Consider the following 27,579-nt stretch of genomic DNA (forward strand, 5'->3'; position numbering starts at 1 on the left):
AGTACTGAAATCAGCTTCTGTATGTGCAACAGGGAACAGACGTCTTGTCCTTCGCCTCAGGCAGAAAAAGATATTTGGCTGGCCCTGCCCATCAGCGGCAGCAGCCGTACACATTATGAGGTAGGCGGCGTAAGTTCACCAGCTCAGGAGCAGAATTTACTTATTCCCCCCCACCGCCACAAAATGTATGTACTGTTTGATTGTAACAGAAACCTCTATTTTTATTTTTTTTTTATAAATATTTTTATTAATTTCCAATTTTTAACAGAAACAAAAAACAACAGAGAAAACAAACAAACAAAAAACTCATATTTTCATAACCTTATTTTCATAACCCTCTTTTCCCGGACTTCCCCATACCTTTCCCTTTTTGCATCCTTAGTTTAGTACCATTATTCAGCAACCTATCTTACCCAATTAAATAAAAATTTGTCCTCTTTCTCTATTCCACCCTAAATTTTAAACCCAATTATCGCTGCAATTCTACGTCTTCTTTTCCCTCAGCATTTTAACACTCCTCAGTTTTATAATAATTCTTAAGATACATCTTAAATTTCTTCCAATCTTCTTCCACAGTCTCTTTCTCTTGGTCGCGGATTCTGCCGGTCATTTCTGCCAGTCCCATAAAGTCAATCACTTTCGCCTGCCATTCCTCCAGCGTGGGTAGCTCTTGTGTCTTCCAATACTTTGCTAGAAGAATCCTTGCTGCCGTAGTAGCGTACAAAAAGAAATTCTTATCCTTCTTCGGCACCAACTGGCCGACCATACCCAAGAGAAATGCCTCTGGTTTCTTGTTAAAGGTGCACTTAAGCACTTTCTTAATTTCATTATAAATCATTTCCCAGAAGGCCTTAATCTTTGGGCAGGTCCACCAAAGGTGGAAAAAGGTACCCTCAGTCTCTTTACATTTCCAGCATTTGTTATTGGGCAAATGGTAAATCTTCGCAAGCTTGACTGGGGTCATGTACCACCTATAAATCATTTTCATAATGTTTTCTCGTAAGGCATTGCATGCCGTAAATTTAATACCTGTGGTCCATAACTGCTCCCAGTCAGCAAACATAATGTCATGACCTATGTCCTGTGCCCATTTAACCATAGCAGACTTCACTGTCTCATCTATTGTATTCCACTTCAACAGCAAGTTGTACATTCTTGATAAATTCTTAGTATTGGGTTCTAACAATTCTGTTTCCAATTTCGATTTCTCCACCTGGAAACCAATTTTCCTGTCTTGTTTGAAAGCCTCCATTATTTGAAAATAATGGAGCCAATCTCGTACCTTGGACTTTATTTTCTCATAACTTTGTAATTTAAATTCACCACCTTCTTGTTCTAAAATCTCAGAGTATTTCGGCCAATTGGTTGTCATATTAAGTTTCTTTACTTCCTTAGCCTCCATAGGTGAAAGCCACCTGGGAGTTCTGTTTTCCAGTAAATCTTTATACCGTGTCCATACATTATATAGTGCTTTCCTGACAATATGATTTTTGAAACCCTTATACACTTTAACCTTGTCATACCAGATGTATGCATGCCAACCAAAATTATTGTCAAATCCTTCCAAATCTAGAATGTCTGCATTTTCAAGAAGTAGCCAATCTTTTAACCAGCAGAAAGCTGCCGATTCATAGTAAAGTCTTAAGTCCGGCAGGGCAAACCCCCCTCTTTCTTTAGAGTCGGTAAGTATCTTAAACTTAATTCTGGGCTTTTTGCCCTGCCAGACAAATTTAGATATGTCTTTCTGCCACTTCTTGAAACAGTCCAGTTTATCAACAATTTGTAATGTCTGAGACAAAAATAACATTCTAGGCAATACATTCATTTTGATCACAGCAATTCGACCTAACAAGGAAAGCTTCAGGTTTGACCATATTTCTAAATCTTTCTTTATCTCAGTCCAGCACTTGTCATAGTTGTCCTTAAATAAGTTCACATTCTTAGATGTCATGTTAATCCCCAGGTATTTTACACTCTTTGCCACCACTAACCCAGTTTCCTCTTGGAATCTTTCCCTTTCAACATTTGTTAAGTTCTTTTCCAATACCTTGGTTTTTTGTTTATTCAACTTAAATCCTGCGACCTGGCCAAATACTTGAATTAATTCCAAAGCTCTTTTGGTACTAGTGTCTGGCTCTTGCAAGGTCAGTACTAAGTCATCTGCAAAAGCCTTTAATTTGTAATGTCTGGCTCCGACCTGAATCCCTTTTACCAGCTGATCTCCCCTAATCATATTTAACAGGACCTCCAGGACCGATATAAAAAGTAATGGGGATATTGGGCACCCCTGACGTGTCCCTTTTTCTATAGGTAGTTCATCCATAACCACATTATTTACAATTAACTTCGCCTTTTGCTCAGAATAAATTGCACTTATACCATTTTCAAACCTTTGGCCTACCCCCATCCCATGGAGATTCTTTTTCATAAATTTCCAAGATATATTGTCAAAGGCTTTCTCCGCGTCCACAAAAATTAAAACTGCCTTCGTATTAATGTTCACTGTCAGCATTTCTATAATGTCAATTATATTCCTTACATTAGTAGATATATGCCTACCCGGGAGAAAGCCTGCCTGGTCTTTATGAATCTCCTCCACCAGCACCTTCTTTAGTCTTTTTGCCAAAATGTCTGCAAAAATTTTGTAATCCACATTAAGTAGTGATATGGGGCGGTAGTTCTTGATCTGTTTTTTATCAACCTCAGTCTTTGGTATAAGTGTGATGAAGGCTTCTTTCCACGTCTCAGGTGCCCTTTTCCCCTCTAATATCTCGTTGCAAACCTCCTTAAGTGGCTGAATTATCCAGTCTTTCAAAGCTTTGTAATATCTGGAGGTTAGTCCATCTGGCCCTGGAGATTTCCCCAATTGCATATTTTGAATGGCACCCTCGATTTCTTGTTCAGTTATTTTCTCATTTAAAAACGCTGTACTTTGTTGCGAAATTTTTTGTAATCCATATTTCTTAAGAAATTCTTCAATATCTCTTTCGTTTTCCGGCCCTTGTGCATACAGTCTTCTGAAATAGCTCTGAAAACAGTTGCTGATCTCATTTGGTTTCGAAATATTCTTTCCATCTACCTCCAAACTTGTAACTGTGTTCAATTTCAATCTCTTCTTCAATTGCCATGACAGGAGTTTCCCACATTTATCTGCCGATTCAAATGTCTTTTGTCTCATTCGTTTAATTTTCCATTCAATCTCCTGATTCATCAATTCCATATATTGCTTCTGATACAGTTTGATTTGTCTCAAGATCTCATGTGACTTTGGGTTGGATCTCAGTTTCTTTTCACTGTCTTTTATCCTTTCCAAAATTTTATCTTTCTTCTCCTGTTGTTTCCTCCTTTTCAAGGAGTTCTGCTGTATCAAGAAACCCCTCATCACGGCCTTGCTTGCGTCCCAGATCACTCGTTTCTCCACTTCTGTCCTTAGATTTATCTCAAAATAGTCCTTCAAAGTCTTTTGGGCCTTTTGGTACACCTCTGGATCTTTAAATAGGGTGTCATTCATTCTCCATCTGAAAGAGCCAGCTGTTGTTGTTCTCATTTCCATCTTTACTGCATTGTGGTCGGAGCATGTCTTTGGGCAGATTTCCACTTTCTTTATCTTAGGAGCCATCCCACTAGTAATCCATATTTGATCTATTCTTGTCCAGGTCATCTGTGATTCAGAAAAGAATGTTCCCTCCCTCTCGAGAGGATTTCTTATTCTCCAAATGTCGATCAAGTCCAAGTTGTCAGTCATTTCAAAAAAAGTCTTAGGTAGTCTCCCGTCCTTGGAGATCACCTGTCTTTGCGCTTTGTCCATGTTTGTAGAGACAACCCCGTTCATATCGCCTAATAAAATCACCTTGTAATCCAGATAATTTGTTAATGTCTCATGTAATTTCTTATAAAATTCTGCCTTCCCTTCATTTGGTGCATAGATTCCAAATATCAAAATTTTTTCTCCTTGGATCTGTATCTCAATTGCCAAGATTCTGCCCTGTTCATCTTTAAAAATCTGTCTTGGAGCCAATTTCTCTTTTGCGTATATCACCACTCCTCTTTTCTTGACTTTATCTGATGAAATGAATTCTTGTCCCAATCTTTTATTTATAAGAAGTCTTCTGTGTGCTCTTGTCACGTGGGTTTCTTGTAAGCAAATCAGATCCAATTGTTCTTTCTTCAAAATGTAACAGAAACCTCTAAAGCGGTTTCCAAAAAGAATGATACAATGAAATATTCAGTTGAAAAAGAAGTTAAAAACGACAATTCAAAACCTTAAAGAAAAAAATAAACAATAAGCTAAAAACCGGATTAAAACACTTGTCAACCTTCAACATAGGCTTGCCTACACAGGTTTTTAGCAAGTGCCTTAAAGAGTACAGCGAAGGCACCGGCCTGACGTCAACAGTCAGGTGTATCAGACTGTGGTTGCTGCCCCAGTAACAGATCATTTTATTTAAAATGCTGATTATGAGGTGTCTGCAACAGTGCCAGTTTGGCAGATTAGAACAGTCGAGTGGGCATATATGGGTAAGATTTTGAGTGCTGTTAAAAGGCAGTGAATTGTCCATAAATTAGTGTTATATTTTTTAATGTTTTTAAAATATTGCAATATTTATGGGTAAGGGAGATGAAATTTGGATTTTATGCCTCAGGGTATCATTATCATTATCATTATCATTATCAACAACCACAACCACCACCACCACCACAACAACAACTTATATGCCTTCCATCTGACTGGGTTGTTCCAGCCACTCTGGGCAGCTTTCAACAAATTATAAAACCACAGTAAAACATTAAAAACTTCCCTATACAGAGCTGCCTTCAGACATCTTCTAAAAGTCAGATGGTTGCTTCTTTCCTTGACATCTAATCAGATATCATAGACCTCTTCTGGAGAAGACTGTGTTCATTCAGAGGAGGATGGCTGATTTGGTGGTGTTTTCTAATGCAGCCTTCACCATGCTAATGCCCTCCACATGCGTTGGGACTACAACTCCCATCAGCTCTCTAGTTTGATGACGGTTGTTCTAAGGACTCTCCAACTCCTCAATTCCCACCTTCCAATAAATCCAGCCTACTCATTCTACCAGAAAAAATGTAAGAGTACAAACCCTTGAAACCAGGCTCTTTAGTCTCCTTGGATGATATCCAAGTAATACTCAGAGTAGACCCATTGAAATTAACAAACATGACTAGGCCATACTCACGCCTTACATTTAAAGCCCCATGCGGCTGCTTTAACCAGCCATGACTTCCCCCAAAGAATTCTGGGAGCAGTGGTTTGTTAAGGATGCTGAGTGGTGCTGGCTCACCCACAAGGCAAGGTGCAGCCAACGCTTCAGGCGACAGGAGGCACAGGGGCAGCAGATCCCAATGCAGATCTTTATTCCTGCCTTGTCCATGATGTAGATTTTCACTTGCCCCTTCTTCCCTGGCAGGGAGAGGAGCACCATTTTGTGGTTCACCTCAAGTGCCAAAATGTCTTGAGCCACCCCTGGTGCTGAGAGTTACAGTGGTACCTCGGGTTAAGAACTTAATTCGTTCTGGAGGTCTGTTCTTAACCTGAAACTGTTCTTAACCTGAAGCACCACTTTAGCTAATGGGGCCTCCTGCTGCCGCCACTGCACGATTTCTGTTCTCATACTGAAGCAAAGTTCTTAACCCGAGGTAATATTTCTGGGTTAGCGGAGTCTGTAACCTGAAGCGTATGTAACCTGAAGCGTATGTAACTCGAGGTACCACTGTATTTGGAGAACCCCTTTCCAGAGTGGTTTAACAATCAATCTCTCTTCACAGGGAATTCTTGAGAAGTGTAGCTCTGCGAGGGGAACAGGGCGGGAAGCCATGACTGTTTGAAGTGTTTTATTATAGTGCTTTAAAGGTATGGTGTGAACGTGGCCTAAATTGCATTGATTTCAATGTGTCTCCTCTTGAGGGGGATTTAGTTGGATGCAGCCTGGCCACCAAGCAGCACGTGTAGAAAAAGCACAATGGCATTTTCACACTCCTGCCTAGGGAAGCTCTGTGTGAACGGCTGCCACTCATGTCCTGTATTATTCCATAGAAAAGTTGGGCCTTGACTTTCCTGTTAATGCACACAGCACCTCCAGGGCTTCTTCCACATGCATGAGGCTTATTGCAATGTTCCATCACCTGCCTCCCACCAACTTTCCCCATTCGTACCCTTTCATTCCTGGAAGAAATGGAGCCAGAGACTGTCAGCTTAGTACGGTTTGTGAGTCACACCCAGTTTTGTGACTCAGCAGCACCTAACTCAGCATCTTTGGATCCATTTCCTGCTAGGGCACTGCGGGGCACCAGAAGTGTAATAGCAGGCTGCAGGAGGAAATGAGAGGAGCACATGTTCAGCTATGGAGAAATTTACCCATTTCAATTTCACTCTGTTTCTCCTTCTCCCAGTCTATGTCTGCCACATTCCTGCATCAGTTTGCATATCTTGTTTACAGAAGATCCTCATGAAAATTTGTTAGCATTTTAGCATTCTTTGTATTATACAGTAAGAGCTGTTCGACAGTGGAATTTGCTGCCAAGGAGTGTGGTGGAGTCTCCTTCTTTGGAGGTCTTTAAGCAGAGGCTTGACAACCATATGTCAGGAGTGCTCTGATGGTGTTTCCTGCTTGGCAGGGGGTTGGACTCAATGGCCCTTGTGGTCTCTTCCAACTCTATGATTCTACGATTCTATGATTCTACTGTATATGTTTTTTTGCTAATGTGTACATTTTTTTGCAAGCGATGTTCCCCTAATTTTGTGCATGTATGCCAGGGGTGCCTTGAATGATGCTCAGGGCTGCCACGAGCAACACTGGCCTCTGTCCCTCTTTCCTTCCCTCCCTCCTCTGATGCCTTCTCTTGCGTGGCTGTTTGTTGCAGCAGCCCTGGCTACAAGCTCCCCAGGCAAATGGTGCCTCTGGGGCTGGCCAGAGGAGAGGAGAGGGGGCTGAGCAAACACTCTACAAGGGAGGGTGTTGGAAAAGAGGTGAGGGGCTGCCAGCTTTGCACGCAAGGGGTGCCATAACTGGGCTTCTGAGGCTTCCGGAGCACATTTTCCCCCAGGGGAGCTGCAGAAAGAATGTACTGGGTCAAAGGAGCCATGAGACTCAGAAAAGGTTGAAAACCTCTGATATCTGCTATTCTCACCAATATTTGTATCTACTGTTTAATAGAAAAGGAAATCTCCAAGGCGTTTATGTGAAATACAAGGAGAAAAATTAATTCAAATTAAAAATAAAGCAAGAATATTCAGATTTTTTTTTTAAAAAAAGCAAAATAAAAACAGAATATAGCATTTCCCTTTATTTCTCATCTTTATTTATTTAGCAAAATCTATATACTACTTGACTGTATAAAATAAAACAATGAGAATTGATAAAAAAAACCAAGTCAAAAATATGTTTTAAAAGATTATTAAAATCAGCAGTAACTAAAATAAGATTAAAACATGCAAAGGTCTACATGTCTGCTTAGGCTTGCCTATCAGAGTGGCTGCAGAAACCCAGCCAGATGGCAGATGGGCGGGGTATAAGAAACATAATAATAATATAATAAAAAAACATTTAAAGCAGGCACTGAAAAGAGTACAGTGAAGGCACCTGTCTGATATCAATAGGCAGGGAGTTCCAAAGTGTGGGGTACTGCCACACAAATAGACTGTTTTCTATAAGCGTGGAAGGAGTATTACGTGGCACCTGTAAATGATCCTGCAAGGTAACTGATCTTAAGCTGTTGAGGGCTTTACATACTAATAGTTACACCTAGGCATTGGCTATAATTTTTTTTTTTAATAATATTTATTAAAAATTTTCCAGAATAAAAAGGAAAGATAGCAAGAAAGAAAGAAAAAACAAATATGATTTACACTTGGTTTCAGTGGCATCTTTCCCGGACTTGCCCCCCTCCCCCTCTTGTATTCCATTTCCCTTAAATTGATTCCACAGATTCTTACCCCAAATTTTAAAACCTTATTTGTAATTTTAAATAACCCATTTATTCCAAATTAATTTATCTTATTTATCTTAATGAACCATTTCTCCTTATATTTTATATAATTCCCTAAGATCGACCCCATTTCCCTCCCACGAATTCCCCTATTTTCAAACAACAAACATGAAAAAAGAAAAGAAAGAAATAATATATAATTTTACAGCCTTTGGATTCCAAATCTCTCCCCCCCCCCCATTCCCCGGTTCCAATCCCCAAAGTTCATCCATTGTCTACTGCCAGCCTGGTGTGTCCACGTCTATATCTCAACTCCACTTTGCCGTCTTTTGATAGCTTTTAATTTCAGAAAGTCCAATCTCGAAAAAACTCTCAGAAAAAGTCATTGTTCTTCCATCCAGACCTCTATGTTTAAGAGTCTAACTTAAATTCTATTTCTTGGTCCTTTTAAAGTCTGGATGTTCCAAATACTCCGGCTTCAAATTTGGTCCAGCTCTTATTCCTCAGGCTGCTTTTTCCTGTTCTGCTGCAGAAACCTTCTAATTCAGAAACTTCTTGTTCTCCACAGAGGCTTTTGTTATTCAGGAACATAACTTGCGTCAAGTCCCTTCCTTTCTTCAATAGATAAATCCATTGTCTCCTTTAGTATAGAAACCTCTGTAGACAAAATAATGCTTCGTTTTTGCAGCTTTCCCAAGAGATAACAGATCCTGCTCAAATTCATAGTATTTTTCCACTTGCTGCTACTGTTGCAATGTCCCAGCCTCCCTCTAGAGGGAATATGGTAACTTAATTTCTTTCAAAATCAGACCCAAAAGTCAAATAACTTGTTGCCTTTATTTCCAATAATTTATGTCCAAATTGTAACAAATCTAACCAGCAAAGCCATCGTAACAAAGTTCTCTTTTATTTTCCTGCTTTGACAGCTACTTTGACAGCTGTCAGAGTTTCTGTGTCTCTTCACCAGTCTCTCATAGCGGATCGTTCCCGGTTCCCGGGGGGGTTGCATTTTAGTTCCCACAAATCAGTCTTCTCCTCCAGCACAATTATTGTAATTTCCCTTCGTGAAGTTAAATTTTTTTTTCAGGTAAACAAGTTCATCTCTCGATCTTAGTTGTCAAATCCTTGCGTTGAGCCATCTACAACAGGGGGGGCGGACTTCCTTTTTGCACTCCCCCCGCTCGCTCCAAATTCAAAGATCAAATTTCCCTTTTAAGTCCAATCAATTTACTCACGGGTTGTTCCTTTTAGTCCAAATCCGAAATTTTCAAAGAAGAAGTCGTTGCTCTCCGCCAAATGGCATGCGGCTTCGCTGGGCAGGGGAAGCATTGGACTCACAGCACCACACACCCCCCCGTCACCCGCTCCGCAGCCTTTAAAAAGGCTCCTTCGCGGGTCGGGGGGGCGCAAACGGTGCCCGCCGAGTCACCAAGTCCATGGGCATCTCCGCCCATGGTTTTTGAGGGTCCCCGCGTCGCCGGCACGGCAGGACCCGACCCCTACCCAGCCGACTCCCTCCGGAGCTCGGAGTCCGCCATTCGGCGATGGCGCCGACCCGGAAGTCCGGCATTGGCTATAATTTTAAGACTGAATGGGGTAATAAAAGTAACTCTGCACCGGATCAAAGACATTTCCCCGCCTTACTTCACATCATGTTTCAGGAGGTGTTGAAAACCTCTCTCCCCGCCCCCTTTCCCCATCATTTCATTTATTAATTGCTTCCTACGAGGCATTTACAATATAATAAAATATTGTTACGGTTTGGCGGTGTTAAGCTTGGGTGCCATGATCCTTCCAAATCCTGGATCCAGTAAATGTTAAACTATAAGCCAGGCTAGCTTTCATGAAGAGAACAAAGGGTTAAAGGGGTTCGTGCAATACAAAAAAATGGGCTTGGCCCCCTCCCTCAACAGACAATGCCAGAGTTTGGAGTAGAATTTTTGGGATGTGATGTGGAGAGAGAATTTTACAAAGGTGAAATTTGCATTCATTGCCCAAATTTGCCTCTGGCCTTATGGTGTCTGCAAAGAATGTGAATTGAAAAAAGTTACCATACATGCCTGATTCGGATGCTACTTTTAAAGATGTGTGTGTGTGTGTGTGTGTGTTCCCGTTGCCACACTCCTTCTGCATCTCAGCCCAATCCTCACCACCGCCTTGGAGCAAATTATTATTATTATTTTATTATTTATTCAATTTATATACCACCCTTTCTCTAAAGATCCCAGGATGCTGCCCAACATTGAGAACATAATTTACACAGCATAAGAATAAAACCACAATAATAAAATAATTAAAAAGAAGAACAGGTTCTGCCCCCTACATTGAACAGGTCATAGAATGGCTGAAGACCTGGGTAAAGAGGAATGTTTTCTCCTGACGCCTACAGACACGTAATGATGGCAGCAGGCGAGCCTCTCTGGGAAGAGCATTCCATCGATGGGGAGCCACCACAGAAAAGGCCCGTTCTCATGTTGCTACCCTCTGAACCTCTCAGGGAGAGGGGAAATAGAGAAGGGCCTCCGATGACAATTGCAGGGCCTAGGGCTGGGGCTGGACACATCAAAGAAGCGTCTCAGTTAAACGCGTTGCTAACTTTGTATGAGAAATTGGGTAAGCAAAACATGGAACTCCACAGCGCCACCTGGTGTCACAGTGTTAGAATGCATAAACAATACATATAAAGCGTTTTTTCTTTGCCAATGTAGCTGAGTCCCAGGTCACTTTGTATGGGGAGAGGTGGTCCTTAAGGTATTGAGGTCCTGAGTTGTGTAAGGCTTGATAGTTCAGCACCAGCGTTTTAAACTGGGCCCGGAAACTGACAGCCAGTGCAATTAGTGGGTAGGAGCAGGTTGCTCTCATTTGACTGCACTCCCCCTCTAGATTAGAAAAGGACAGGCAAGCAGGCAGCAATGGTAAAAGGACTGGTGCCCCCCCCAATTGCTGATGTGTAGGCCTTGGCACATGCTTGAGGATGCTAATGTCTGGCACTGACTCTGCACTCTCCACATGCTTAGAAGCAGCTGATGTCTCACAGTGTGGAACTGGTGTGTGTGTGTGTGTGTGCTTGGAGCTCTTAATGAGCCTCCTAAGCATCAAATCCTAGGGGACAAGTTCTATTTGGACCCTAATAATAATAATAATAATAATAATAATATGCCACCTATCTGACTGGGTTGCTTCAGCCACTCTGAGCGGCTACCAGAAAAATATTAAAAACACAGTAAAACATCAACCATTAAAAACTTCCCTGAACAGGGCTGCCTTCAGATGTCTTCTAAAAGTCAAATAGTTGTTTATCTGTTTGACATCTGATGGTGATACCTGGGTGTCATGACCTGGGACCCAGGTGGACGTCCTGGCCAGGAAGTATGTCAGAACTCCCAGCACACACAGAGCTATGCTCCCATCCTCTGTCACAGATCATGTTTCCGATACACAACTGACCTTAGCCTGTTCTTTCCACGACACTGCATGTATTTATTTGGCTAAAAAGGACCAGCATTATTTCCAGACCTCCTTTGTAGGGTGACAATGGGAGGGGGTTCCACAGGGCGGTTGCCACTACCAAGAAGGCCCTCTGCCAGCTTCCCTGTAGCAGTTCCCTGTAAAATATTTGAGACCATCCCTTCCCCTCAAGTTGATCAACATTGCCATTCAAATAGTGTATGTGCGATTATGTGGGGCAGGGCTTACCTGGGATCCCCAATATTTTATTCAAGTTGGCACCCTGCCCCCCAGTTACTCTTTCCACGAGGCATAGTTTGTCTATAATTGGGGGGAGTCAATGGTACACATGTATTTTATTAAGAGGAGGCACCTCAAAGAATCATAGAAGGGACCACGAGGGTCATCTTATCCAAGCTGCTACAATGCAGGAATCTTTTTGCCCGACATGGGGCTCGAACCCACGACCTTGGCCATAGCCAGAATTTTTGTTGGAGGGGGAGGCTTTTGTTAGGGGGTGCACTTGCCCCCCTGGCTATGCCCATGCCCTGAGATTAAGAGTCTCATGCTCCACACATGGTTTGGCTAAAATTGGGGGGGTCAATGGTACTTCACGGCCCGCAGGGCGAGTGTGTGTGTATGTAATCTATCTGAACTTGCTTCCTGTCACATGGCGTAGCGGGGTGGGGGTTGGGGAACAACGGTCCCCCAAATCAAGTAAATAAATGAGAATACTTGATTACTGACCAATTGCGTTGCAGATAACAGACCCTGCAAGTGTTCCTATTTTCTAGGGACAGTCCTCGATTTACAGAAGCCGTCCCAGTTTCTGATTTGATCCCGAAATGTCGCCTAGTTTTATAGAAGAAATGTTGGAGGGTATGGAGTTATCCGACCCACAAGCTGTCTGAAGGCAGCCCTGTATAGGGAAGTGTTTGGGGTTTTTTTGAATTGTTTAATGTTTTGGTATGTTTTGATATATGTTGGACACTGCCCAGAGTGGCTGGGGCAACCCAGTCAGATGGGTGGGGTATAAATAATAAAATTATGATGATGGCATGGGACGTCCCTATTTTCATCAGAGAAATGTGGGAGGGTATGAGATAACTCGCTTCTGCCCCCCAACATAAAGCCTGCCCCCACCCCATAAAATAAATCCTGGCCATGCCCATGTGATGCCACAGTGGGAGAAGAAGAGCCGCTCTGCACGAGCTCAGAGGCACCCTCGCCACCCGGGGGGGGGGGGGGCAAAGCAGAACACGGGAATCCTCCGCAGAGGTGGCGAGGGGAGGCACCGGGGTCTCTTTTAAAAGTCTGCCCGTGCCGGGCGAGCAGCCCCCGGTGACCTCCGCGGGGGTTTCATCCGAGGAAGCGGCACGCGGCGGCCGCCGCTGTCCGCGCAGCGCTGCCCCCTGCCGGCACCGTCGATTCCCGGGCCCCGTTTCCTTCCTTCCCCTTCTCCTTCCCCCTTTGGCTCCGGCGACGTCGATCCGAAGCGAGGCGCGCTGGTTTCCCCTTGCGGAGGCCGGCCGCGTCCCCGGGCTCTCCGGCCCCGCTGAGCCCCCGCTTGAGGGCGTGTCCTCCCGGCGCCCCCCAACCTTTCGCTGCTGGCCGGGGGCGGCGAGAGGAGGAGACCGGCGTCGCGGGAGGAAGTGGAAGCGGCGGCGGCGGCGGCGGCGAATAGCGGGCAGGCGGAGAAGGCTTTGCAAGCAGCCGCGCACCAAGGAGGCTCCGGAGACTCGCCAGCTTCGCCCGGGTCTTTCCCGTCCAGGCTCCGGGTTCCCGCCGCCTCGGGCCATCGCGGCTCCTGGGAAGCGGGAGGCGGCGGCGGCAAGCAAGCAGCAGCTAGCCTCCGCCTCCGCCTCGGCGCCTGCTCCATTATAAAACGGGCAGAGGAGGAAGGAGAAGCCGGAGAGGCTCTTCCCGTCGCCTCGGAGCCTTCCGGGATTCGCCTCGCCGCCGAGGGGCCTGCAGAAAAGGGTTGCACCCAACTTGCTGCTAGTGCTGCTGGCGGATCTGAGCCCTGCAAGAAGCCCTTTGGCGGGGCGAAGTTTCCGGATGGCTGCTGAGAGATTTCCCTCCCTGGCCATCCCCGCCTCCCCCTCCAGGGGTTCTGCTGCTTAAAAGGAGCGAAATCCCAAATAGATGTGAAGCAGGAAGCTTAGAGACCTGCCCTCCCCCTCCCCCTCCAGAGTGCCCAGGCACCCGAGAAAGACTGAATGGGTGTCCTGTAGAGACAGACACGCGCGTGCATATAGAGAGATATATGCAGATTTCCAAGTGAGTGCCCGCATCATTTTTCTTTTTGCATACGGGGTGCCTTTCCCGACGCGCACGCACCCTCCTCCTCCTCCTGCTCCTCTTCTTTTTTCCAAAAGAATAACTTGCTCCGGGGTGCAAGTGGAAGGGAAGATGCAGACGTTTCTGAAAGGGAAAAGGGTTGGCTATTGGCTGAGCGAGAAGAAAATCAAGAAGCTGAATTTCCAGGCGTTCGCAGAGCTTTGCAGGTAAGGAGCGAGGATCGGCGGTTTATTATGCTGTGTGTGTGTTTGTGACAAAAGAACCTTCCTTTCCCTTTTCTCTGGGACTCTTCTTTAACTTGGCACTTGAGCATCCCTCCCTTGTCCCGAGGATGTGGATGTGACGGGCCTCTTGCTCCTTAATCATCATCGTCTGGTGAGCAAATTGAAGGAGCAGTTGCACAGTGCAGCTTGGCTTAGAACCTCGGTAATTGCCAGTTGGGAAATCCAGCCTTACAAATCATAACAACACCCTGATCAAGGTGAAAAAAAAGGGAAAGTGCCCAAAGCCATGATGATGTGAAAAGCTTATAATTTGCTTGGCTTCCTCTCCACCCCCCCACCCCTCTCCTGATTCACCAAAAACAGATGGGGTATAATGTGCGGCTTTGGGGATTATGTAGACATGTGCAAGGTTCCTGAATAACATATTGAGGAAAGTTGCAGCCACGCTTGTTGTTGCTTGCGAATTTCCTGCGGCGTAAATGCTCTCGTAGGTAAACTGGTCCACCGAGGCAGTTTCCTAAACACTGGAATAGGCAAAAATGACAGAATGTTGGTAAGCTCTCTAATGGAGCGAGCCACATACATCTGAATAACTAATACATTTTCTCACTCAGTTTTGCCTTCCTGGACCAAGCATCTTTTTGCAATGACAGCCTCATCTCCCTTCTTCTTTGGAAAGGGTTCTCTCCCAAGCCAAGATGGGCCTAAACGTTGCAAGAGCCTTTTTGCAGAAACCTAAAGAATGTGAAAGGCACTTAAGGGTCTCTCTTTGCTTTGCTGTTTGGGAGTTCGATTAAACCTACATTTGCATGCTCCTGTTCAAAGACTTCTAGGACTTATTAATGGGGAAAGCAAGAAAGGCTCTTGCTTTGGGTTGAGAACCAAAATGGTAACATAATGGTTCAGGCTACTAAGAACTGAAGAAATGAATGAGCCGATTGTCTTGGTGTATAACACAAGGTTGAGTTATATAGTGGTCTCGCTGAAGACAGTGGGGGGTTTCATACGGCTATTTGGGAGACTTCTTGAATGGTTAAACACTATTTTATTTTATTTTTTGCCAGCTGTAAGAAGTTGTTTTTCAAAGGTGGCCATTTTCCATGACTTCTGTTATGTGTGGCTGCAGCTCTATTCAGCCACTGTTCTGTGCTGCTTATTACCCTTGTCTTGACCTGAATTCCCCAAATCAAATATTCCAGATAATATTTTAAGTTAAAAGCAAGCGAGAACAATCAAGTCTTTATTCTTAAACACCCAGACAACATTCTGACCGTGTTGCTAATCCAAGGGTACTTTCTTTGCTCCTTTAACAAAAAAGAAAGAAAAAGGGAGAGATTTCATCTGTTTGGCTATACTGTCTAAGCAGTATCTCCAAGTCTTTTTGTCTCAGAATACAATGCATGAACTTCCTCAGCGCTTTTTGCAAGGCCCTGGCAAAATTCTGGGGATAGTCGGTGTTGTTCCCCCTCCTGCTGCATCACAAGTTTATGGAGGGGAAGATATGCAACTAGATGTGAGCATCTGGGAACCTGAGCAGATCCTAGCTGTGTGAGCAGTGCGCCCTATGAGGGTATGCCGAAGGAATTTTATGTCCTCCCAAGTCGAAGGAAAGCCTTTTGGGTTACTTGCGCAACTCGACGTGTCCTAGAACATAGAAATACTTGCCTTGTGCTGAATGAGACCATTGGTCCATCTAGTTTGGTACTGTCTATGCTAGCCTGCACCAACCCAGTGTTCTGCATGTTTTGGATTGCAACCCTTGTCAGCCCCAACCAGAATGGGCAGTGTCAACGATGTTTGCGATTTGTAGTTTAAGACAGCCGGAGGACACCAGATTGGGAAGGCTGTGGGCTCTCCGGGATTTCAGACGGAGCCCTTTCCTTTCTTTTTATTTGTTTTAAGTGTGAACACTTAATGATGTGGACTTAAAAACACCGGAAGCTGCCTTATATCAAGGCAGACTCTTGGTCCACCTAGTATCTGGTTCTTTCATCTCTTTGAGGCTGGTGCTTGTAATAGTTCTTAGCCTTTTTAGCAAGTGCAACACGAGACAAGTTTGAATAGTATATACAGTATATATCCAGCCCCATTGGCCTGTAGCGATGGCAAGCAGACTGGGGAAAAGTCGTCCCTTTCCGGATATAGCAAAGCCCGTGGGTCTGGCTACTTTGCAAGGAGTGCTGCAAACTCCCATTATGTGTTTAGCCCCCGTAATATGGGAAAGCAATTAAAACCCAGTTGCATCTAATAAACAGTAGCAAGGGGCAGGCATGACAACGAGGCAGTGGCGGAGTGGAATTTTAGAATCTGTACTCAAAGTAACAGGAATCCTGCACTTAATAAGATAGGCAGGGTGCGTGTATTTTGTTACTGAGAAAATAATTTACTAGTTCAAACATTGCTGGAGCACCCCTGCACCCCTGGCTGCTAGTTAATGGTAGATTTGATGCAAAGTTGCATTGTGGCCGCCTGAATTCTTCCACGATTCCCACCTGTTTTTTAGCTGGAGGAGATAGCAAACCTCCTCTAGCCCCTCCTCTTTGCTGAATATATTATGAATTGAGTTTGACCATTTATTAGAATTTGTCCAGTATGTTTCTCTGTCCTGTATCAAAGCATACATCTCCTCAAGGTGTAGGTAGGGTTTTCTCCAGTGTCTGAGCAGTTCTCATGTAACTTGCATTGAGAGTGATTGCACGAGCCCCTTATTTTGCTCAGCTGAGATGTCACAGTCCGTAATTTCCAAACTATGGTTTGGTGATCAGGGAGCAGCACACTGTGGGTTCTTGTGCACCCTTTTATGAATGATTTCCCTCCTATCCCTTCCATCATTTACTGTAACAGTAGCTTAGTGTTACATATATATTATGGCTAAATATGGCTTGATTTAACCAGGATTGCCCCAAACCATGGTTTGGAGATCCATGTCAAAACCTTGGTTCCAAATCATGGTTTGAAAGCCCAGTCTAATGCCAATCAACACAGTTCTTTTAGGGTCATGAGTACATGTTACTAGCTATAATGGCTGTGCTCTGTCTCCACCTTCAGAGACAGCCATGTTTCTTACTACAAGTTGACCAATGCACCCAACACCTGCATCTTCAGCATGATTCCTGATTCCATTGCATCTTACTTCCCCAAAGCTGATGAGTGCTCCTTCTTATGGTCCCTTATTCCCTATTACTTCTGTCACCACCACTCCTCTTCCCAGGCTGCTTTTGGTTCCAGCTTGTTATGGAGGAGAAGCAGGGCAGGTTAACAACAACAACAACAACAACAACAACAACAATTTATTATTTATACCCCGCCCATCTGGCTGGGTTTCCCCAGTCACTTTGGGCAGCTTCCAACACAATATTAAAATACAGTAAAGCATCAAAAATAAAAGCTTCCCTAAACAGGGCTGCCTTCAGATGTCATCTAAAAGTCTGGTAGTAGTTGTTCTCATTGACATCTGGTGGGAGGGCGTTCCACAGGGCGGGTGCCACTACTGAGAAGGCCCTCTGGCTGGTTCCCTGTAGCTTTGCTTCTCACAATAAGGGAACCGCCAGAAGGCCCTCGGCGCTGGACCTCAGTGTCCAGGTAGAACGATGGGGTGGAGACGCTCCTTCATTGGGTTGTGAAGGAACGATCGATCTGCATCTGTAGAGCATTTTCAGGTGTGATGTCACAAGTGCTTTTGAGCCTTGCTCGTTTCTGTAAACATGTGCAATAGAAAATCTAAGAAAGGTATGTTAGCATTGGATATATACCTCCTGACCTGGTTGGAGGCCCAGCCTGAAATTCCTACCGAAGTCACGAAATTCTCAGGAACAAGCAGGCCGCTTTCTCAGTCCCTTTATCTCTTAAGTAGGGAAGATCGGAGATAAGAACTGTAAAGTCAAGTTCTTCATACCAGGAAGCGTTATGTAAGTAAAACATTACTGACAACTCTGGTGTTTCCCCCGCAAGCACCTGAAAATTTAGGGACAGAGAGAAAGCTCGACATGGAAATACGATAGTAGCCTCACTAGCTTAAGCATACTGTGGAAAAGTTACCCGAGAAGACTCTTTAAAAAATAATAATGGAGGTAATTTTGATACACAGTTGGGGAAACTTTTCAACGAGGTCGTATGAACCTCTTTGATTAAGACTGTACTCTTTGCAAATCTTTGCAGAAGTATAACATGCACATGTCTACACTGATTTTTTATTTATTACAAATGTGTTGGTAGACAATCTCTGCAAAACTGCAGCATAGCCAACTGTTGCATTCCCAAGTGCAAGCTCGCAGTGTCTTTGACATGCACAAATCATGACTTGTCGTCATGGCGATCAATCTGGATGAACTGGATGAGAGGAGAAATCGAGGGGATTGGGGGAGCAGCCAACCATATGGAGGATGATCATGTGTTTTGGCCCTCTTCTCGCAGAAAAGGGGGAACAAACAGTAGGAATATTTTTTGCAGCCTGTCGATTGCAGCTTCCGGTTCTGATTTGATAGAATCGTAGAGTTGGAAGGGATCCTGGGGGTCATCTAGCCCAACCTCCTTGCAATGCAGGAATCCTGCCCACAGCTGTTTCTGGTTGGGCTTGAACCAGCAGTCTTCTGGTAAACAGCCAGATGCACTGACTGATTGCTCCATGAGGATGATGGCTGTACTTTTGGAGTGTTGTTATGTTTTGTTTTATAGAGAGATTCAGTTTTCTTTTGTCAATTGTGCATAAGGAACCAAAATTGGACTTCTGTCTGTCCCCCCGTCCCCCCAGCATCTATATCCCGCTCTTCAGCTGGAAAAGTTCCCACCATGGCTTTTTCATAGGTTACCCTCTATTTTTATTTATTTATCTGCCAAGTGTTTTTAGAGAATTGATCTGATTCAGTGTTGGTCATTTGTTCTGCATATTATTGATTACCCAATAGGGATTCACCGGGTACCATTTGTTTTAACTTTTAAACCTTTGCTAAAAACCTTTCTATGCTGCCAGGTTTATGCAGACAATTAAGAGAGCATCTTCTGTAAAAAAAAAAATTGGCTGATGATTTTTTGATATTTTGTATGTGGCTTTTATTGTATGTTTGCATGGCTATAAACATGTTGGATTTTTTTTTAAAAAATGATGTTTCGGTATACAAGTCTTCTTTATAAATAAACATTATAAGTTTAAGATTTTAAAGTTCTATGATTTCACTACATACCACCTTGACGTTGCATTTTATATATAATCTTATAAATAAATAAAAATAATTAGTAATTAAACATTGGTTGGAATCTTGTATATGATATAAACTGGATTAGAAATTATTGCACATTGTGTGCCGAACACTAGGGACACGATGCCAAGCATTAGAAATTAGACTAATTACAATCTCCAGCATTAATCAGCGTTTTTATAGCTATGAAGTATATTGCATATCCTCCCAGGAATTCTCATTAACTTTCCTTTTCTATCCTGAACTTGCAGAGACTAGATAGTTGGGGTTTTTTCCTCTGTCAGGTGCTTGCCACGTGCCAGTTAAGAGTTTATTTTTGATTCCAAAGTAAAAATTAAGCCCATTTAAGAACAGTTTAAGAATAGCGGCTCTTGTTCCCTAGGATGCTTTTTAATACTCGAGTATGAGCTGTAGATTGGATTAATGTATTTGCCTTAACCAGGTTTTAAGAACTGTGAGGTTTCTTGTGCTAGCTGTTAATTTGATTTTTGCAAGTTTTATATTAAAAGGTAGGGATGAAATGGTGCTACTAAATGTTTTGGTATGCTAATGCGCTAAGATTTGTTGATAATGCCGGCATCATAATACTAAGAGTTTAATGCTTGGTGTTAGTGCCTCCTGAGCTCAAGTTATCCAGAAGGGAGAGCCAGTAGTTAGAGAATTGGAAATGGATTTTGGAGAGTTGGGTTCCAGGACGAGTGGTTAACATGGAATTGTCATGCTCTGCTCACGTTTTACAGGGCAACCATGTGACAACACCATCACCCTGTCATTATTCTCATCTCATCTGCAGAAAGTTATGACTTTTTTTCAGAAGAATGGAAGAGCATTACAAATGTATCTCATTTTATCATACACCGCCCGCCATGTGAGGGCTCTGCAGCCTATAAATATTTTTTTTTTGGGGGGGGTGGTATCCAATGAAGTGGTTCCGCTATTGCAACGCCTTTTGGCTGTGCGAGCGAAACTTTCCCTTCCTCTCTTCTCCCCGCAGCCCCCATCTATCCTAGGTCCTCCCCCCAAACTCTTGGTAACAGATTTAGGGAGGGCCTGAGGGGAGGGAGAATAAGTTCTGTTATGCAAGCAGAAACTCCTGCGCTAGCAGAAGCACTTTGTTAAACACTGCCCTTTTCAAAATAATGTTATTTTTAAAAAAATAATATCCTTTCTAATCGCCAGCCCTTAAACATATTACTGAAATCTTTTATCTACTGTATACAGAACAGCTCTATACTTATGCAACAATTACATTCGCGACTGGTATGCTAGTGTTATATCAGTGTTTCCAGAAGCAAACAAGGAGAATATAAATAACAGAAACTTAAATATGCAAATCTCTCTGAAACTTCATTTTTTGAGTTTAGTGCAGCCTGCCCCTAAGTTTGCTTTAAGAGATCAGTGAAAACCGTCCTTTATTGGCTTCATGTAATCTGTTGATTCAGTCCCTGCTCCTGCCAACCTAGCAGTTCGAAAGCACGTCAAAGTGCAAGTAGATAAATAGGTACTGCTCTGGCGGGAAGGTAAATGGCGTTTCGGTGCGCTGCTCTGGTTCGCCAGAAGTGGCTTAGTCATGCTGGCCACATGACCCGGAAGCTGTATGCCGGCTCCCTCGGCCAATAAAGTGAGATGTGCGCTGCAACCCCAGAGTCGGCCACAACTGGACCTAATGGTCAGGGGTCCCTTTACCTTTACCTTTAATCTGTCGATTGTATACAATTTTGAAATCGTTAGCTTTTTAGCTTTTCACCTCAGCCTTACCGGTGTGACTTCAGATGTGAGCTATGCTGAAATCAGTTTCTATCTCCTAGCCCAGTGATCTTCAACTCTGGGTGCACAGATGTTTTTGGACTACAACTCCCATCATTCCTTGACAGCTTGGCCAGTGGCCAGGGATGATGGGAGTTGTAGTCCAACAAAACGTCTGGAGACCCAAGGTTGAAGAATGCTGCCTTAGCCTAATCTACTACACAGGGCTGTGTGGATAAAGTATCGTGCCACCTTTAGTTCCTTGTGTATAATTTTTTAATTTTTTTTTTTTAAGGCACTGTGGTGGCTGTTCTTAACACCCTCGCCTCCCCAAAATGGTTGGGACTTCTGTATTGTCTGCTAGGGAATTAATGTTGGGTGTGTATTGTTACCATGTGGTTAGTTAGGGATTAGTTAGGCTGAGTCTAAGGGGGGGACCCCAGAATACCTGTGGAAGCAATACTCTGTCCCAAACATTTCAAAGACGTAACTTTTGATTTATTTATTTTTTAAAAAAGAGGGGGTAAGGAAGAGCGCTGCAATATACTATACTCGGCATGGATTAATTTCCCTCTGAATGGAGTTCTTTTGAATTGTGACAAAGCAAGATCTCTGCAGCAGAGATGATGACTCTTTGAAACCTATTACGTTACAGTCTAATTTGGGAGCTGAGGTACAATAGGTTTAACACGGGGACGGCTCTTTCCTCACCTCTCTAAGGAAAGCTTTCAAATGGGCAGGCCGAAGCCTTTCAACATTTGCTTCACGCCCCTCCTGCAGTTTCCAACAGCTATGAGGCAGTGCATTGCCATCACGGTTTAGCAGCATGTTGATGGGAGGGAGGGCGGAACACCAGCAGTTAGGGCTGGGTGGTATCAAGTTTTGAACATGGTGATATATCACCAGCTAAACATCATGATATACTGATACATCACGATGTCTGAAATAAGGATGGAACTACAGTAGTACCTCGGGTACGCTTCAGGTTACATACACTTCAGGTTACATACGCTTCAGGTTACACACTCCACTAAGCCAGAAATAGTGCTTCAGGTTAAGAACTTTGTTTCAGGATAAGAACAGAAATTGGGCTCTGGCGGTGCGGCAGCAGCAGGAGGCCCCCATTAGCTAAAGTGGTGCTTCAGGTTAAGAACAGTTTCAGGTTAAGAATGGACCTCCGGAACAAATTAAGTACTTAACCCGAGGTACCACTGTACTGTAGAGGCATTGACTGGCTTCACGGTTTTTCCAGCATTGTGATTTTTGCATAGCACCCCCCCCCCCCCAATAATTCACGATATATTGCCAGATCAAAAATTATGAAACCAATACCATAATATGGACTTCAAACCCACTTTAGACGACATATCACCCTGCCTTAACGCACACTATGACTCGTGATGATGATGATGGTGATGATAATAATAATAATAATACTTTATCTATACCCCGCCTATCTGGCTGGGTTTCCCCAGCTACTCTGGGCAGCTCCCAACAGAATATTAAAAATGTGATAAAACACCAGACATAAAAAACTTCCCTAAACAGGGCCGCCTTCAGATGTCTTCTAAAAGTCAGATAATTGTTTATTTCCTTGACATCTGATATATTGCCAGGACAAAAATTATGAAAACGATATCACAATAAGGATTTCAAACAGGTTTTGGATAGTATATTGATATATTGCCCAGCCCTACCAGTAAAATGGCTGGAATTGCCACTGCCGCGGGAATAAGTGGAGCATGCGCTTTCTCATCAAGTGCTATAAGGGTGTTTGAATTCCAGGCGGAAAAACGATCTACAGTTGTGATGTGGTTGAATGAGGAGGGTGGGCCACAGCTCAGCGGTAGAGTATCTGCTTTGTAAGTAGAAGGTCCTAGGTTCAGCCCCCAAGTAGGGTTGAGAGAGGCCCCTTTGTGAAATCCTGGAGGGCCGTTGCCAGTCAGTGTAGAATAGACAATACTGGTATAAGCCAGCTTCCCATGGCTGGTATCTGAACTGAATGTGAAGCCAGTCCACTGCAGGGCACAGACCATTTCTCTTCTTCCCCTGCTCTCTTGCCTAGGTTAGCCAGATAACTGCAGGTGGATGTGGGTGAAAGTTACAGACTGATGTCATGCTTGTGCCGAGAGTGCAAGGGAAAAAAACCTTGAGTCTCTGTTCCTCCTTCCTCTTGAAACCAGCCATTGTGTGCTTAGTCGGAACGGAACGTTTTCTCTGTAGTCATTAGGAGAGCATAGGGTCAGCTGGCCGGATTTGAGACACAGGCCCTCAGTTGCTGACGGCTCCATTAGCATAAACATCTGCCATAGCTTGGTGATAGGGCACATGCTTTGCACATGAAACCTAGGAACCGGTCTTATACCAAATCAGACCATTGATCCCTCTAACTCGGTATTGTCAACACCAACGTGCACAATTTCTTCAAGGTCTTCCCTAGTTCTGCCTGAAGATATCAGGGATTGAACCCAGATCCATTTGCATGCAAAGCTATACACTCTGCTGCTGAGCGATAAGTACAGTGGTACCTCAGGTTACATACACTTCAGGTTACCCAGAAATAGTACCTCGGGTTAAGAACTTTGCTTCAGGATGAGAACAGAAATCGTGCAGCGGCGGCGTGGCAGCAGTGGGAGGGAAGGCCCCATTAGCTAAAGTGGTTATTCAGGTTAAGAACGGACCTCCGGAACGAATTAAGTACGTAACCAGAGGTACCACTGTATATGCAGCCGTTTTCTTCAAGTGGAAGATTCTAGGTTCAGTTCCCTGGCGTCTCAAATAGGACTGAGACAGACCCCCCTCCTCTGACATCTTGATGCTGTACTAAGGAAACTGTGCTAAGCTAGGTGGACCAGTGGTCTGAGCCTGAAAAAGTAAGCTTCCAAGGTTCCTTTCTATATTGTTAAATATTGTTGTTGCTTCATATAAGACCACATTGTATAAATGAACTGGCTTAACTTGGCCACATAACAGGTTTGTCCATAAAGTCAAAGAAATAGGTTGGAATATTTTAGATTTGCCCTTTTCTCCCCATAAAAGTCCGCAAATAGCTTTTATATGCCATGAGTATATAATGTTCCTCAGCCCTTTTGTTTCTCTTTTGGAGGAAGGAGCATATTGCGTTACACCCTGCAACAACCAGGCAGTGAGCTGTTGGCGTTATGCAATGCCAAGAACTAAGTGTGTGCTGTTGAATATGAAATTCTAAAAATTCTGTGACAAAGGATAGGTGAGAGAGCTAACAGTCTCTGCTTTATGCTGGCTTCTTGCATCCAGTGGGAATATACACCATGGCTAGTAAACTTGCATTGCAGAGTATTTTTTCCAAATGCTGAATTTAATTGCTTTCTCGTAGTGTGTCATGGCCTGTGCCTTTGTGGAGAATCCCAGTTACCCTATGGAGCTGCCCATTTACATATTTACTTATTGCATTTTTACCCCACCTTTTCTTCAAGGAGCCCCAGGGGAAGTATGTGGTTCTCCTCCTTTTTTAATTCCCACAACAACCCTTTGAGGTAGGTTAGGATGAGAGGCAGTGACTGGCTTAAGGTCACCCACTGAGCATCATGTCTAAGTGGGGATTTGAATCCTGGTGTCTTGGGTTCTTGTCTGATACAGGAATCTACAAAAGCTATCCCATCTTCATCTACTTTTGACCTGTTGTCCCACCTCACTGAAATCCAAATCTTAACACCCATGTGGTTGGTGTAAGGTTGGCGTGTTTGTTGTTGAAATCCAGGCCGTCTGCCAGTTTAGCCTCATCTGCAGGAAATGACTCACATTCCTCCTAAAATTCAGGTTTGTCTAGTATGTAGGGGAAAGTGGTTCCATAGCTTTGGGGAAAAGGTAAGAGAAGTATAGCATTCTGTACACATTCTGTACATGGTGCATTTTGCATGTAGCGTTACCTCAGACTATGGCTTGGCCCAAGTGAATAAGTGTTGGTGTATACAAAGCGAAAATTGCAGCTGTTTCATTCTCCTCTTGGTCCTGCTGTTTCCATTCTCCTTGGAGCTAAGTGTTGCATGTGAGCCTGGACTTATAGTTTGTTTCACTTGAAACAAACCATTAACAATAAGTCAAGAACAAACCTTGGCTATACTCATGGCAAGTTTGGAGCAAGGCGTATCATGAGTCTTGGTTTGCAGATAATGGTAAGCCAAACCATGGCTTACTGTGCTATAGCAGGACTGGGGGAGGAGTATAGCAGCTGTGATTTTTGTTCTGTGTACCCACTGGTTTACTCATTCACACTAAGCCGCAGTTTGACGTAGTGGTATGTGCAAGCCAGGACAATGTTTATGTGTTTGTAAGTTCCCTCCTTCTGTTTCCTGCATGGATTCCTCAATTCCTCACCACTGTTACATCAGTATTGCCCCTGCATCAAAGTTAATGTCAACCATGGTTAGCTTTAACCAGAGTTTGAAATCCTGGGGTGAATCTGGCTTGCAGATCGGGTTTTCTTCTTCTTTAGGTAACAGTTGTTAGGTTTTACTTGGCATGAATGCCATGCTACACCATGGTTAGCAGATGTCTATAAGAAATAGGAAGGGTGGTTTTATTTTATTTTTGCAGATCCTATCTCTAATGCATGGTTAAGGGATTGCATGCAATATAGTAAGTCTCCATGAGGCTTTTGTTTCTTTGGAATCTGGCATTGTAGAAAAAGTCCCATGGAGATCAGAAGCAACCACCCTCTGGGACCTGTCCGTTAAGAATGAGCAAAATCACCTGAGTGATACTGCAATCATTTAGCTGTTCCTGCAGCCGTAACACAGACATTTAGATCATTACTCAAACTGAAGGTTTGCAGTACCTGAACACTTAAGGTTTGAAATGCAGTGTTTTGTACTTCATTCATATAGTGTGCAAAAAATAATAAATGGCAACTGGTCCTTCCGTATTAGGATAAAGTAACTGCAGGAATCCTCTTAAAATATCTGAGTAGCTGCTACTTACTAGTTTAAAGATGCTAATCTTTTCCATGTATGTGGGTAAAAAAATTTCATTGCACAACCGGATAAGGCAGTGCAACTTTGGTTTCCTTAGAGTTCAGTATAGTTCATCAGGGTTAATGAAGTTCTTGTACTTGAATAGCATGTAATATAGGACTATATTTTATCTAATCTTGACATTATCACCATGCTGGGAATTAAGGACATGATAAGAGCCCTGATGAACCAGACTGGAGGCCAGCAGTCTCTTCTCACAGTGGCCAACCAGGGGAAGCTATGGGAAGCTTGCAAGCAAGATGGAACAATTCAGATTTGGTGGTGATTCCGTCAGTGAAAAAGGAACCCTCCAGACTAGGAACATAGGAAGAGCTCTGTTGGATCTTGTCCAGTATCCTGGTATTTTCATTGGGCAACCAGATGTCTCTAGGAAGCCTACAACCAGGACCTGAGTAAATCAGTCACATGGGGCTGTATCTAGTGGATCACCTGAAATGAAAAGACATGACTGGTTTAGGCCGTTCAATTTCAGTGGGTCTACTTTGAGTATAACTTAGTTGGCATTTAGTTTTCTGGACTTTTTCTTAATGTAGGCAATGTAAGGGTGGGTTTGGAGTGGACAGGAACTGCCTTGTGTACCACAAGCTAATTCTGACTGCCTAGAAACTCCAAAATTGCCATGGTAGTAAAGAGAAGGAGCAACTCTGGAAGTTCCTGTTGGGTTTTTGTTTTCAGTCAAAGGCTCATGGCTCCCCTGGTCAGGTGAGAGCTCTGAACCTTTTGGTGAAAATGAAGGGAGGGAGCACACTGGCTGCTGTACAAGTTACTCATTTCCCCCCCACTGCCAATCCATTAGCCACTTCTGCCCCTAGTGGTGAGGAGGAATAGTAGCAGCCATTGCAGCTGCATCTCCCCCCTCTGCTTTTGGTTTATTGTTCTCCTAAAAGGGCTTGCATCTTCCACCTGTGGATTTCAAAGGGGTTGAGTGTGCCTAATATTGCTTAGGATCAGACTTTAAACATGTTGAAGCTTATCAAACAAGTTCCATTGGCAAGAATTGTGTTTTAGAAAAGCTTTTGTTGAGTGAGTGATTCTTTCTCAAACCATATATGTCTATCAACCTGCTGTAATTTTAATATATATATATATTAAATATTATATATATATATATATATATATATATATATATATATATATATATATATATATATATGTCTTTGTTACAGTTTATTGGGTTGGCTTTATGCATAGGCCTGGTTTGCATGTAACACTAACCCATGGTTCATAATTATGGTTTACTGATTAATCATCTGAATCTGGCCCAGTGGAATAACTGTGGTTTATTAACCGTGAACAAACAACGCTGTAAGTCATGGTTTGTTGTTGCTTTATAAACTGTAGATACTTAACACTTTTTTCTGCAGTTTTAGAAATTAGCCAGGCACACTTCCCACAGTGTTGTAAACTGAGATTTGTTCTTTAAAATACAAAGTAGTATAGAAATGAAATAACAATAATGTAAATAATAATAATAATAATAATAATAATAGTGAAAAATAAATTCCACTGGGGAAAGAAACAGTCCCTAGACATTCCACTGTGGAAACCGTATCCTAGGTTTAAGGTGCCATTTGGCAAGTAGATTATATACCTGAGTTTTTAACACTGGTTTTTTGCCACCCTGAGGGTCACTTCATTGAGTCGTTAAGCTAGAATCTTAATTTAATAAAAAATGTTGGAACATATAAATTTCAAATCTCTGTA

The 27,579-nt window shown here is 43.3% G+C and overlaps 1 protein-coding gene across 1 annotated transcript in view; it reads left to right on the top strand.

Moving 5' to 3' along the window:
* Window positions 1-12,995: 12,995 nt before the first annotated feature.
* The window catches only part of ITPK1 (inositol-tetrakisphosphate 1-kinase), a 125,471-nt gene continuing 110,887 nt past the window's right edge, over window positions 12,996-27,579 (top strand). Inside the window, exon 1 of the mRNA XM_079949247.1 lies at window positions 12,996-13,904. Within this exon, the coding sequence (XP_079805373.1) occupies window positions 13,810-13,904 (95 nt within the window). The 5' untranslated portion in view covers window positions 12,996-13,809. The remainder of the gene's footprint in view (window positions 13,905-27,579) is intronic.

Source organism: Podarcis cretensis (genome assembly GCF_951804945.1).
Source record: "Podarcis cretensis genome assembly, chromosome: 1".
NCBI classification, from domain to species: Eukaryota; Metazoa; Chordata; class Lepidosauria; order Squamata; family Lacertidae; genus Podarcis; species Podarcis cretensis.